At 33.7% G+C, this 15,518-nt stretch overlaps 1 protein-coding gene across 2 annotated transcripts; it reads left to right on the top strand.

Annotated features, from left to right (window-relative positions):
• Positions 1-10,321: 10,321 nt before the first annotated feature.
• Positions 10,322-14,952, top strand: LOC145058359 (C18orf8). 2 transcript variants are annotated; one of them, XM_079006276.1, is made up of 14 exons: positions 10,322-10,528; positions 11,133-11,202; positions 11,528-11,629; positions 11,728-11,987; positions 12,080-12,339; positions 12,422-12,575; positions 12,762-12,871; positions 12,969-13,056; positions 13,135-13,434; positions 13,510-13,584; positions 13,655-14,088; positions 14,167-14,275; positions 14,352-14,537; positions 14,629-14,952. In XM_079006276.1, the coding sequence occupies exons 4-14, from the start codon at positions 11,838-11,840 to the stop codon at positions 14,803-14,805; spliced, it is 2,043 nt and encodes a 680-aa protein (XP_078862402.1). In that variant the 5' UTR covers positions 10,322-10,528; positions 11,133-11,202; positions 11,528-11,629; positions 11,728-11,837; the 3' UTR covers positions 14,806-14,952. The 2 variants fall into 2 exon arrangements, with proteins under 2 accessions (XP_078862402.1, XP_078862403.1); XM_079006277.1 differs by lacking the exon at positions 11,133-11,202 and having other exon boundaries at positions 10,395-10,528.
• The last annotated feature ends 566 nt before the right edge of the window (positions 14,953-15,518 follow it).

The following is a 15,518-nucleotide window of genomic DNA, read 5'->3' on the forward strand; positions in this document are numbered from 1 at the left end:
CTCCATTGATCTATGACAAACATTAAGTCACCCTTCGTGATCCTTACTAGTCCAAGTTAGTGTGCCGGTTAACCACACACGCTCCACCAACGACTTGGTAAGGTACAAAGTGTGAATTCCATGGGCTAGCACCAAATTCACATTTTTCCTAAAGTAACTAAGATTGGGAATTAAATAAAAAAATATTTATTTACTTTATAATAATCATTATACTTTTAATGAGGATTTAAAGTCATTGTCCTACCTGTTCGGCTAACGACCCTCCACCGATCAAGCAAGCGGTGGGTGAGAGTGGACACCCATTAAGTTGCCATTTTACAGGCAACAACCTTATACCCACCTTATAGACCGGCTTCGTGAATGAGGCCTACTAACGGTAAAACGTCTTATTCTTATACATATATATATATATATATATATATTAATTAACCATTAATCTTATAATAGTATAAGGGTAGAATTTTAACTTTTAAAACCTTCTAGGGTATGGAATTAAAGTTTGTGTGAGACTTTACAAATTCCAAAACTTGAGGGCAAGTTTTGAACAATTCATAAACTTTTGGATATTCATAACTTATGAGTTTTAATTAAGTGTTTAATACTTTTAATGAAGAGTCTCTTGAAAATCCATAACTTAAGGACAAGTTATGAAGTCCATAAAAGCATTTATTAGAAAAACTCTTCTAAAGTGTAACTTATGACTTCTTAAAAAAACATTTAAAAGAAAAAACTTTTGGAATTCCATAACTTGAGGACAAATTATGAATTCCATTAAAACACTTTAAGATCAAGAATTAACTAACAAACAATTTGCAAATAATTCCTATGATCTAACAAAACTCATATGAACATGAACATCCACATCAACAATTTCAAGAATCATATGAACACATATAAACTTGAAATTTTGATTATAACTTTGAAATTGGTCCACCATCATCATTACCACATCAAAAATAGGTTTTATGAGTCCAAAACAATTTAAGGTAATGATTCTAGACCAATTCCAGCACCAAAACTCGAAGATATGCTGTCTGGGGGTCCAACTCGTCGAGTGCATGAACTAACTCGCCGAGTTGGATGAATTTTGTCTTGGACTCGTCGAGTCTGCTGTGCAGACAGCACATAAACTTCGATTTCAACAATTTGCATCAAGTATTCAAGAAAACAAGCCTAGGCTCTGATACCACTGTTGGGTTTTGAGCAATCTAACACTTCCTAAGTGTGCATGCAACCCTAATAAACCTTGGATCTATGTTTGTCTAAATACATGCAAAATAATAATTTTCCAAGGTTCACAACCTATCTAACATGGCATGGGGTACTTTTAAACATAAAAGAATTAGATAAGATTACATACCTTTTGATGATGAGTTTGATTCCTAAGGAGTTTGAGGGCCAAGCACCAATAGTGTGAATGCCTCAAATGGAATCACAAATCACCACAAACTCTTGGAAAACTTTGAGAGAGTGTATACACACATAGAAAATCGGCCACACACACAAAACCACACTAGTGGCTATTTCATGCAACATAAGCATGCTTATATAGTGTGCATGGTTAGGGTGAAACCCTAATAACCCATGACCTTTCCTTTTCCAAGGATCCATGGGTTAATAGCTCCATGGATCATCCATGGACTTCCACATAAGCCTAGCCCATTAACAAATGAGTGTTAGCCCACACCATATAAAACAATAGCCCACAATTTAATTAGTCTTCCTTTTAATCTCTAAATTAATTCATAATTAATTTAAGACTAAGACTAATTAAATAACATGACTTCATATTAATATATTATAACTTATAATATATTAATAAACATATGTGTATAACTCTCATAAAATTATCCATAAACAGTTCGGATGAAATGCAACCCAAATGGACCATGCCGGGTCGGGTCAAGTATATACCAAATAAGTTATGGACTTAGACACCTTATCCAACAGGAGCATCCTATGGGTTTAACCCAACTTGATAATCCATGGAGCCTTTTAGCCCATTATACAAGTTATGGATGATTTACATAATCAACCCATGTATTTAATTAGTCATCTTTTGATCACTTAATTAATTCCAAATTAATTCTTGATCAATACTAATTAAATAATACTATTAATATATTAGAACTTATAATATATTAATAAACCACAAGTGTTATTTCTCTCATTTATTCTATCCAAATGCATGATGCCATGCAACCCAAATGGACCATGTCGGGTCGGCTCAAGTACATACCAGAAATAGTTATGGACTTAGACACCTTATCCAACAAAACCACCTTAAGGAAGTCAGATCTGAGTTTGGGTTGAAGTCTTAATCGATTAAGAGCTAAATTGTGAAGGTTGGCCAAAATGGTGGAGTACGTTGGGTATATAAGAAAGTACGCTGCGCGTACAAGCCCCTAAGCATGCACGCCGAGCGTACGAGCTGAGTACGCCCTACGTACTCAATAGTGGGCTTCAGTTTCGTGGGCTTCTCGGTATTGGGCTATGTTAGGCTTTTGATGTCTTGGGCCTTGTTGGGCCATTAGGATTCTCGTGTTGGGCTGTTGATATTTAATTGGACTCCTTGGTTGAAGGCCCATGAAAGGGGTTTGGGCCTAATTTGTAAAATTAGGCCATAATTGAGCTTGGGTGATTATTTTGGAATTTGGGCTTTTTGGACATTTGAATTGGGATTTGGCTTTGGTTCAAGTTAGGGAAAGGGTAAAAAGGTCTTTTACCCTAGTTTGGACTCTTAGTGTGAGTCATGATCCAATTATTAGTTAGATGTTCTTTTTGTGATTGATAGCACGGGGATTTTAGTGGGCCAATAGCCAGAGATTTATCTGTGGGATTCAGCAGTCTGAGGTGAGTTTCCTCACAATGTTTAGTGGGTCTAAGGCACCAATGTCGGCCCAAGATTTGTTTAGTGGGTCTAAGGCACCAATCTCGAAGGTTATTTTGTATGCTATTATCTTTTTATGCTTATATGATTTGTATGTGGGCGGAGCCCGTTATGTGAGTTTGGGCTTGGCCCGTTATACTCAGTGGGTGGGACCCGTTATATGAGTTTGGGTGGGACCCGTTATACTCAGTGGGCGAGGCCTATTATGTGAATGTGGGTGAGGCACGTTACACTTATTAAGCGGGGGGCATTATGTGTTTAGTTATGTATGGTGTGGGGTATTTTGGGAAATTCACTAAGCTTTGTGCTTACGGTTTTTAATTTATGTTTCAGGTATTTCTGGTTTCAAAGGGAAGAGCCTGGGATGATTGCAGAGCACACACCACTCGATTTCGCATTTTGTGATTTACTCTGATAATGATGATGTATTGATGAAATTTTATTACCTTGGTTTTATGACAATGATAAGGTTTAGTGTTTTATTAATTTTAAAATGAAAGATTTTTGGGTGTTATTTTTGGAACATTACACTCCTCTTCAGCTCCTATTTCTCCCACTTCCACAAACTCAGACCCTTCCACTATCGAAACTCCCTCTCCTCATGTCTCGGGTCATCCCATGGTCACTCGTCTCGCCATGTCATCGTTGTAACACTCAGTTTCGAATCGTTTCATTGTTTGGGGCCGTGGCCCGACCATCAGTCATCATAAGTCTTTGAGCCTTGGGGAAGAAAGGATTTGGCCCTTTTTGGATGTGGGTATTATAGCCTAAGTGATTCGGGTGTTCGTTTGTGTTTCGGAGCCCAAGGGTATAATCGTAATTTGATATCTCGGTCCTTTATGAATTTTGGGTTTTTGTTCGGAAAGTTCTTAGGAGGAGGTGAGTTGATAGAAGTGTAGGGCTTCTCTTCACCTTTTTGTGGATATAAAGTTTGTTGGAAACGGACTTATAACGAAGAAGTTATGGCCTTCGGAAGTTAGGTGGTTTTAGGGCTTAGCCGGGTACGCGGGGCATACACAGGTGTACGCGTAGCGTACTAGTGAAAAGGGTAGTACACGGGGTGTACCTCAGCGTACTAATCAAGATAGTTGTGGGTGCATTACGGAGTATTCTAGGCGTACAATATGTACGTTGGGCGTACTCTAGTCAGACCAAAACCTTGTTTTAGGGTCTTGGACCCTATTTAAGCTCCTTATCTCATAACCTAACCCTAATATCTTCAGCCTCCATCCCTCTAAACCCTATAAATCGACCCTTAGCACCCAATTGAGTGATTCTTGAGCTTCAAGGTGATTTATGTGTGTTTTGGTGCTTGAGGAGGAAAAAGGAACTTCTTGAAGAGTCATTGCTTGACTTGGAGCTTTTAGATCCAGGCTTTGTTCGCCTAGATCTAATTTCTGGAGGTATAAAGTCTCAACCTTGGCAATTCTTTCTTGTAGATCTAGCTAGGTGGCACTTTTTTATGATTTTGGTCCCTTTGTGGTGGTTCTTGTGAGTAGAAGTTACTCCAGAACCTTTGAGCTTCATATTTGGCCCTTGTTGGGGTTATGGAGTCATAAAGTTTAGATCTTGATAAGTATAAACATTTCATGCACGATTTGGTAGTCTTCTGGTGAAGTTTGGGACATAGGGTTTTGATTTGGGTCCCATTAATTCATGTTAAGTCATAAAGTCAGGAACTTTATAACTTAAGAAGTCCCTTTGAATCAGATCTGGAAGTTTGGACTAAGGTCTTAAGGTGTTAAGAAGTTTTTACACTACTAGAAAACAACCCTTTAATGACACACACTGATTTACGATACGTATTTTTTGCGTATCGTAAAATTAATGTCAACTTTCCTAAATATGAAGGATAGAGGACACGCATTTATGCATGCCCTAAAATTAGTGTCCAACAAAAAAATTACAAACATAGAGGGGACTATAATAAAATATGAACTTTAAGGTGTACGAAGTTTCATATTTGATTTTTAGATAGAGCGATAGAGACTTTGACCAAAATATCATTAATTGATGTTTTAGTATATATATATTTTTAATAATAAAACTAATTGTCATATATTAAAATGCCTTATTTCATGAAATCATACTTTTCAAAGTTTTAAACATGATGATTTTATCATTAATCTTACACATAGAGAACGTTGTTTGTATTTTCAAACCATTTTATATATTAAATTAAATTAACAATTATAAAGTTACAGACAATATATATAAATTTGTATAAAAACATTTTTTTTTAAATCTATCATTAATGATTATGTTTTTTAAAGTTTCAATGTCGTTTTACTTTGATGTCAAATGGCTAATCTATAACATTTAAGAATCATCAAACATGCATATAGATTATATATGTTATTTTCATTTTTTTTACTCTATTCAATTTTATATTGTATTGTACAAAATCATAATTTTATCAAATAACTATACATACAAAATATAAATCGGATATTCATAACTATATATATATATATATATATATATATATATATATATATTAACTAGACAAAACTTCAAAAATGGTCCCTGTGGTTTCCAAAAATATCAAGTTTAGTCCCTAAGTTCAAAAAACCTCACAGATGGTCCCTGTGGTTTCAAAACTTTTAACAAATGGTCATTTTCGCTGACTCCGTTAGATTTTGACTGTTAAGTGAAGGGCATTTATGTCTTTTCACTATTACAGGGACCATTTTTGAAGTTTTGCCCTTATTTAAAAAACGAAAAAAACTATTATTTAATATAGAAAAGGTCTCTCTCTCTCTCTCTCTCTCTCTCTCTCTCTCCGAAAAACTTGCGAAATCAAACATAACCCCAAATACGTATGAGCTTCTTTATCATCTTGACTTTGCTTCCGCCACCCACCTGCACCTTTTACAGTTGAAGGCGGGTTTACATACCTGTAAAGATTGTAACCAGCAACAAGAGATGAACCTCTCGCAGGCAAACTAGCTATCTCCGATAGCTTCTTAACTGTAAAAAGAGGCGAGACTAATGAAAGGGGAACTTCTTGTGTTTGTTAGGCTTCTCTTACAACAATTAAGGGACGAGACTAATGAAAGGAATTCAGAGCTTGAAATGGTTGATTAGGTTCATTTTCAGATACGAAATCTCCGATGACGCCATAGTAAGGAGGAGTAAGATGTATGGTTGCTTCCCGTGAGAATGGAGTTCGGTTTCTTAATCCCCGACGATTGAAATCTTGAATACCCAAATGAAACCAAGAAAGAACAAGGATAGGGCAACCAAAAATTGAAGTCTTAACGGGAGATGGGTTGCTGAATCGATTAGGTTCATTTTCAGACAGTAGATAAGCTTGATTTTGAGCTAAATCGATATTAAACCTGATTCTAACCTGCTAAACGCTACCTAACTCTACATTTTGGAAAGCCGATTCCGTGAAATATAATCAAATTGAAGTGAAATTCTCTAATTTCGATCAAAACGAACTCCAATCTCGACTTTAACGTCTCAAAGACTGCCTACAATATTCTTTGGAACTCCGATTTCGTGACTCCGAGCCGAAATTCAATCAAAATCAGTTTCATCTTTCAACTAAACGAACTTCCGTTCTGATTCTAAGCTTCGAAACGTACAATCAAGCTCAAATCCAAGCAAACTCAGTTCAGGTTCGGACTAACCAAACTCCGATTTAGAATCTACACTCCCAAACGCAATTGACATCAACAACAGACTAAATCAAACCACTAGAAGCAGTAAATCAACATAAAAACCAAACCCTAGACCACCAATTCAAGGAGGTAATACACACAAGTATAAAGTAAGCTGAAATAAAACATCATGAAATATCGAAGAATCAAGTGGAATCCATTTGCCAGAAGAATAAAGGAGGAGAAAGAATACCCACCGATTCTATCAGTAGAAGAAGAGTGGAATCTTCATAGCACCAACTTCAAGGTCTTGATAAGAGAGAGAGGGGGTGGGGCCCTTTAATATTAAATAATTATTATTTTTTTTTTAATTAAGGCAAACTTCATAAATGGTCCCTGTGGTGGTAAAATGACTGAAATGCCCCTGACTTAACGGTTAAATGTTAACGGTGTTAGCGAAAAGGACCATTTGTTAAAAGTTTTGAAACCACAGGGACCATCTGTGAGGTTTTTTGAACTTAGGGACTAAACTTGATATTTTTGAAAACCATAGGGACCATTTTTGAAGTTTTGTCTATTAACTATCATTATAATCTTGAAGCTAAAATTTCTATATTTGTGAATTAATAATTTTTTACAAATCTTTGCTCAGTTACTACGATTTAAAATTTTCTATAACTAGGTGTGAGACTCGTGTAATACACGGGTTGATATATATATATATATATATATATATATATATATATATATATATATATATATATATATATCAAATTGCAAATATTAAACATTTTTTTAAAATAAATTTTCAAAATTAATACTAACGAATCAACATAAAAAAAATCCAACGATTGGGGTGTAATAATTAATTTTATGCTTTAATTTTAAATAATAATAGTGATGGTAATATGATAACAATAAATTAATAAAAAGGTTTTCAAAGTCAACAACATATGGACCCAAATGTATACCAAACCTTGTAAAATAGACTAAAATTGAAAAAGGTTTCAATTTTGGACAAAATACGTAAAAATCAGAAAGCATGGGGACACTATTTTAATTCACTTTAAAAGAAACATATAAATTATGTGGTACAACCCCTCTCGCCATGAGATAATTAACTTTACTGAGGGGAAGAAGATGGTAATTTATTGATGCTACTCCAACAATATGACTGACAACATAGACATCTACCAAGCCCCATAGATTAATAAAATCCAAAAATTCCCCTAAATAAACCTTGACCATGTTTGACCACAAGTCATGTTGACCATGTAGATCACCATAATTTAAGCAATCACCATTTATCTTACTTCGTGAATCAAGAAAATTACAAAAGTTGAAGGCATAAACAAGAAGCTATGGAATTATCCTAGATGCTTCAGACTGCTTCATTTGCATATCTCCTATTGACCGAGCACTTGTAGGTTTGCTTCAAGCCTTTCTTTTTCCTTAGTGGGGCTGAAATTTGTAGCCATGGACCTACTGCATCAAGAGGACTGCCCATATTTCTTGGTCACTCAATAAGTAATTGAATCCAAATATATTAAACTTCTTGAAACTAAATTGAAAGAGTTCCAATTAAATAAGGACAAGAGATATGCACAGTAACAATTAGGACATCCATATTAATAGGAATAATCACAAAGTTACCAAAATGGTGGTTCTCATTTAGTAACATGATCATATTTTCACCATTTTTAAAAGTTGATCATTAGTTTTACAATGAGATCAATGCATATTGTGAAATTGTTTTTATTAAATATTTTGACCACAAAAACTATAAAAAGATGACATGTTGTCATCTTCACATGTGTCATATGTAGATTCAATACCAAAACTTTTTTTGGTTGAACCTGTAAAACATAAAAATGAATTTAGGTATTGACCTAACTTCCATTTTATAGAACCATAATAACTTACAAATAGAAAAAACCTGAATCAACTAAATCGGAATGTTATACACATAATTATTTACTTATTGTATGAGACAACAAAACATAAAAAAATCTATTTTGATTACCACTTAAGAGGGTGTAACAGTTATATCCACCTATGTGTTTGTTGCGGGTCAGAAACAACAAAAATGGTAAAATAAACGAAAATATACAAAGTTTAGAAAGAAGAGTCTTTAATTTGTACCATCATGGTAGAAAATTTGTTATTTCTTCCTTTTTTGTCCTTGTGAATTGCATCTCTTTGACATTTATTAAATCTTCACCATTTTTGTCAGCAACTTAATCATTAACAATAGTTATTTTAGTTGATTTCATGTAAGTATCTTGACATGAATTGGTTCTTCAAACTGCGTAAACACATGCCTAAAGGTTTCATTATGAAGTTAGATATTAATAAAAGTTATGTTTCTTTATGCCATTTTGTCAAACACCTAATGACTAGTATTCATTTCACCAGGTGTGAAATCAATTTCATGAACAACATAGAGTAAGAAATTTTAAAAGATGGTTGATTTACTATAGAATTATGTACATACTTATGGGTATAATGTTATTGCATTAGAAAGTGAAAAGAAGAAGAAGAAGAAGAATTACCTCAAGTTATATCTGCAACTTTTTTAAAGAAGTTATTTGAATGTCCCAAGACATCTCAACACACCCTCTTTCCTCTTCAATTTCACTCCCACGTGAAGCTCTCTCATTCCAGAGAAACGATCTCCAATTTTAAGCTATTGATGTTGTTCTCATTTATATGATTTTTCTTTATCAATTTCATTTAAATTTTATAGACTCTCATATTATTCATATATAAAAAAAATATTTTTATATTTGTATAATCGTAAGCCCCGTCATCTTGTAATCCTGGCTCCGCCCTTATTCACAATCATACGCCTCAAAAGTCAAAAATTCAATTATGCTTTCATGTTCTAACATAATCTTACACTGCTTCATCTAAGTAAATCCTAAAAAACGAATAAAAGTATCACGTTATCCATCACAACGAAAGTGCACAAAGTAAACAGAGAAGAGCGTTTTCACGAAGATCAGGACTACTGAGATCGAGTACCAATTGCTCGGCTGACTGCATTTTTCGATGAATATTCTGATTTCCTCGACAGCGTTTAGGAACACAAACAGATATGTGGTAATTTCGCGTATGAAAAAAAAACTGAAAAAAGGGTCTCCGTTTGGGAACACAAACAGAATATTGATCGAAAAAACTCAATCGCGACTCCAAAACCAATTACAAAAAAGAAATTACACCCAAATCGATTATAGCTTAGTTCAAATCCAAAATCAAAGGCTAATTACCTGGATGTAGCGTTTCGATGCCGTTTCTTGCAACGAACAATTGATGGAGAGGGAAGAGGATTAGGGTTTAAGAAAGAATCTACCTTCTAAGAATCGGTGAATAAGTTTGGATATGACTGATTTCTTGCTATGGAAGTCCTGCTTTATTGCTATCAAATTCGGAACTGATAGCGGATAATTTGCTATATCAATTCAAACTACAAACGATGAAGTAGAAGGGTACTTGAGGAAATTCATTTTGAAATTTTGAGCGGGATAAATCGAGTGAGAGGGACTGACTGAATGTCACGTGACAAAATTGCTCTTATTTATTAGATTAGAGGATGTGTTTTTAACTATGGTTTCCACGTAAATTTATTTGTTTATAGTTTGTCTCGTTTATTTATTTGGTTAAACTTAAAAATAATAATAATAATAATAATAATAATAATAATAATAATAATAAAAATAAAGAAGCTCAAGTTTGATTCGTTTTACTTTGGGCCAAAAAATTGGTCCAATACTTTAGCAAGGGCAAAAGGCATCGCCTGGAAAATCAGCGTTGGGAGTGCCCAGGTTCAACCAAAATCGTAATTCACGATTCACTCGTTCACGCTCTTCAACGGTAAAATTTAGTTGCTTTCCGGTTTTTCATCCCAAATTCTAGTCTTCAGAGTTCGAGTCTGCGGAAAAAGGAATTCGAGTTCCTCTAAGTTCTGAGTTTTGATTTGTGATGTTACTGATGTGGAAAGAGGAGGATTACGAGGACCACTGAACCAGAGGTAATTTCCAATTTCTGATTTGAGAATCCTGTTTTCAGTTTTCTGATTCTGAATTCTGATTTTCTTATTGAGGGTTCTAATTAACTGATTAGTTTTCGAGGTATTTTGCACTAGTTTAAACGTATTTATGTGGAGATGCAAAAAAAATGTTGGCAATCGAGGTCAAATGCTCTTGTAAACCATCTATTTATGATCCTTTAATTTTATAACACCGTGATTAGTTAAATTCATGAATTAGTGTTATACTATATGAAAACCCTAGGTGCTTTAGTGCGCGATTTGTGCTTATGTTTCTCTTACATCATGGGAGGTATCTATTGCTCGCTGTTAATTAGGGATCCAATTTAGGTATCTTATAGCAGTTAGCTATTTCTGAAATTAGTACGTATTTATTATACAATGATGAATTACTAGAAGTGATATTACTGTAATGGAACATTTATCAAGGCCATTTGGTGATCAACTTGTGTCAAAATGTTAAAACACTGACCTTATATAGAAGCCAAAGTATATTGAACTAAGCTTTTTCTGTTTTAATCATGAATCAAAAATGATATTTCAAGTATTTCTGAACTTTTTTTGATTTGCTATACCATGTATTCAGGTAGTTGATAATGAAAGAAAAGAACACCATCTCCCCACTTAAACGTATTTTGGCAAATTGTGGAGTTCAGGTCAGTTAATATACTGTTGCAAATTATGTAGGAATTGCATTTCTTTGTCTCTTTGTTTAATATTTTGGAATTGTGGATCCATGGTTGAATGCACAAAATGCATACTTGTTAATTTTTGTCTTGTTGAGTGCACAAAAGATAAAGACGCTGTTCTCTTTTAGAATTTTCCATTCTTTAATGAATCTTCAAGAAATAAACATATAGGAAACAATTAACACGAGTTCTAATCTATTATACACTTGTAAACTTTAACAATTTGTGATTCTCATGTATTACTTCAACTTTTGATGTTATGTGTATGTAATTATTATGTTAAAAAATGCAGGCAAAAGAATACGGGAGTTGTGTTGCAGAAAAGGTTCCTCAAATTGAACGTGATATGTGTTTGAAAGAGTTTCTCAAATTGAAGAATTGCATGCAGAGTGTGGTATTAATTGCTTAATAATATTCTCAAAACTCAAAGCTTCTTTTATTTTCTTTCTATAACTAATATTCTCACCAACTTTCTTTTCTTTTTTTCTCCAGCTCAAGGGAAAGCCATAAATTTACAAAACTTGCCATCACAGATACATCAAACCCCATATATAATACCACTCAATATATTCATAAAAGTCAAATAAATTTACAGAATTTAAATGCCTAGAAATACATCAAGTTCTGGTGGATCTGGTGCTCTTTCACATGCATACATCCATTATCCACCCTTAAAATGCAAAAACAATGGATCAATAGGTTTATTTTATGATGATGGAAATAAACTATTAATCTCTCCCACATCTAACCAGGTACATATACAACAATTTATACACCATATTTCAATTAATTTGCCCTTAATTGTTTAATATTAAATGTATGAGATTGTTTTAATGTGTTTTAGGTTGTTTCTTGGAAAACTTCCCCTTATACCCCTCAAGTTGCATCAACAACTGATACAATAAGTGAAGGGCCAGTGCTTTCTATCCGATATTCCTTAGATTTAAAGCTTATAGCTGTTCAAAGATCAAATAATGAGGTTCAGTTTTGGGTCAAAGAAACTGGAGAGACTTTTAGTCAAAAGTCAAAGTCCGAGTCCGATACTATTTTGGGATTCTTTTGGACAGATTGTGCAGTTTGTGACATTGTATTTGTCAAAACCAGGTACTTTTTAGTTATTTATCAAGTAAACGAGTATTAAAATATAACTTTCTTCTTCTTATTATTTTTTTTTGTTGAATTACAGTGGACTGGATCTTTATAGTTATGTCCCAGAGTTGAAATCACTTGAATTGATTGACTCAAAGAAAGTGAATGTGAGTTGGTATATTTACACACATGAAAGCAGATTAGTTCTTCTTGCTTCAGGAATGCAATGCAAAAGCTTTATGGGGTATCAGGTATTTGCATGAGTGGAATGGAATGAGTCATTACATTCCCATGATCAGTTTTTGTTTGCTTATAGGAATGGAATTACTTTTCGTTTGAATTTCTTGTATCATATGTACATATAAGTTATTGTTTTAACACTATTCTTTATATTTTTTAATCATAGTTACAATTTATTAATCTTTTTTTTTGTTTAGCTTTCATCTGCAGGCATAATTCGATTACCAAGGTTTGAAATGGCAATGGCAAAGTCAGATGTAAACAGTAAGCCTGTTCTTTCTGCTGAAGATGTTCATATTGTCACTGTGTAAGATTTATTTATTTATTTATCAGTCTTTAAACTCTTTACAATTCTCTTTTATTCAACAATTTAATCCTAATTTTGTGGTGGAATGGAATCACAGTTATGGAAGGATATACTGTTTGCAAGTTGATAGAGTTGCAATGCTACTCCATTCCTATAGATTTTATCGTGATGCTGTTATCCAACAGGTAATATATATTTTTATAAATTATTGATAATAAAATTAATAAAAATAATCACTAATATTTTTTTTTTCTTTGGATTAGGGTTCTCTACCTGTTTATTCCTCAAAGATAGCTGTGAGTGTGGTGGACAATGTTCTTCTGATTCATCAAGTGGATGCAAAAGTCATTATATTATATGATATCTTTGCTGACTCACGTACACCTGTCTCTGCCCCACTTCCTCTTTTAATCAGGGGATTGCCACGTGGCAACATTTCATCCTCCCAATCAGCAAATGACACGTCAGCAAATTTGTACTCTGATGACTGGAATTTTCTTGTCCCTGATCTTGTATGTGATGTTTCCACTGGATTCTTGTGGAAGATTCATTTGGATTTGGAGGCAAGTTTTTTTTTTTTTTGGTGAAAAAAAAAATCCCTTTTAATATTTTACTAATTTTATTTTTAATGATCACAGGCAATTTCCGCAAGTAGCTCAGAAGTGCCATTGGTTTTGGAGTTTTTGCAGAGAAGGAAATTGGAAGCAAAGAAGGTAATTAATATTAATAATAATTATTTTTTTTTTTAAAGTGACAAAAAGTATTATTATGTGTTTGATTCAGGCTAAAGATTTATGTTTGGAGTTACTCCGGTCAATCATGATTGAAAGAAGACCCCTGCCCGTAATTTTCCGGGCAGTTAACGTACTGGTGACCTCTTTTGCATATTCACTGAAAACCGGAAGTTACTCAAAGTCAACACCAGTCAACTCCTCCTCCGGTGTACCGGAAAACAATTCCGGCAACAAACCGGGAGAAACATCCGGTGGTGGCTTCTCAACTTCAGACTCTGAAGATAATATTAATTTAAAAAAAGAAAATGGAAAAAATTTAATGGTTTCAGAAGATCAACAAGAGTCACAATCACAAGTAGTTACTTCAGCAACTATTCCACCTGATGAGCTTTACACCTTTGTATTTGCTTCAGTTGAAGAAGAGATGAGTGCATTTACAGATGCTTCTTATTTGTTTTCCATTCTTCTCGAGTTTATCAGGAGGTAATTCAATTCAATTTAAATTTTAACTTTTTTTTTTAATTTTTTATTGAAAATTTTTGTGTTTTCTTGCTTTTGTAGTGCCAATTTGGAGAAAATAAAAGTGCATCCGAATATATACGTGTTGGCAGTGAGGTTGCTTGGAAGGAATGAGAGATATGCTGAGCTTGGACAGTTTGTTTTGAATAAGGTATTCTACTTTGAAAATGAAAAATTACGAAAATGCCCAGTAAATGAAATCCCAAAATTGCCCTTGGTTTGCACAGATTATCGAGCCATCAAAAGAGGTAGCGCTTGAGCTTCTAGAAGGCGTGGGAAGTCATAATAACATCCAAACAAGAAAGTTAGGTGTCGATATGTTGAGACAGCTGTCACTTCATCATGACTACGTGGTGTTACTTGTACAAGATGGATGTTATCTTGAAGCTTTACGTTACGCACGAAAACACAAGGTCATTTTCGTCTTTTCAACCCAACACCAACACAACACCTATTATTATATTATTCGAGAAAATTTACATTTGTTTTTGTGAATATTATCAGGTTAGTACTGTTCGACCATCATTGTTTCTAGAAGCAGCGTATGCATCAAACGAGCCACAACACCTGGCGGCAGTTTTAAGGTTCTTTGGTGAGTTCATACCTGGATTTGGGACAACTTCAGAACACACCACTTATATTCGTGCTCTTGCTGATATGCCTTCATCGATTACTGTGTGAGATCTTGTTTTTTGACAAAGGATTTGGAATCTGTTATGTGTTTGGTTTGGTTGGTTGGTAGGATTTTGGATGAATTTCAGAAAACTGTGTAATAATATTTCACCACTATGATCCACAGTACACAAAACAAGAGATTCACATTTTCAACTTTCGTTTTACTTTCTTCATATTGTGATTTTTTTATGCTCTTCCACAACTGCAAATTCGAGTTTCAATATTATATATATATATATATATATATATATATATATATATATATATATATATATATATATATATATATATATAATATATTAAATCTATGGGGAGTTAGCAACAACAAACTTTTGATTATGACAATTTTGGCCCAATAGTTATTATAATTGACAACCTTAGGAACAGTAAACCTTTGTGGTTCACACTTTTGGCCCAACACTTTAAATTGCTGGCAACTTTAGTCCTTTGAAGGTGGATCTATCAAAATTACAACACATGGATTTTTCCACAAATGGAAAAATACACAAATGGTAGAGTTGGTGAAGATGATTTGTCAACAATGTTGATCATTCAAGTACATTTTCTATAAGCTATTTTGATTGAAAACCAGCAACCTTATCAAGTGCTTCTACTTCTTTACTTAGGAGTTCCAATTTATCAATCATATCCATTTCCAGAAACAAGAATTGAGGAGAAAGGTCAGAAAGTATGTTCTAAGATCATTGACTGATTTGATT

The sequence above is a fragment of the Lactuca serriola genome, chromosome 6 (assembly GCF_051521515.1).
Source record: "Lactuca serriola cultivar US96UC23 chromosome 6, Lser_US96UC23_V15, whole genome shotgun sequence".
NCBI lineage: Eukaryota > Viridiplantae > Streptophyta > Magnoliopsida > Asterales > Asteraceae > Lactuca > Lactuca serriola.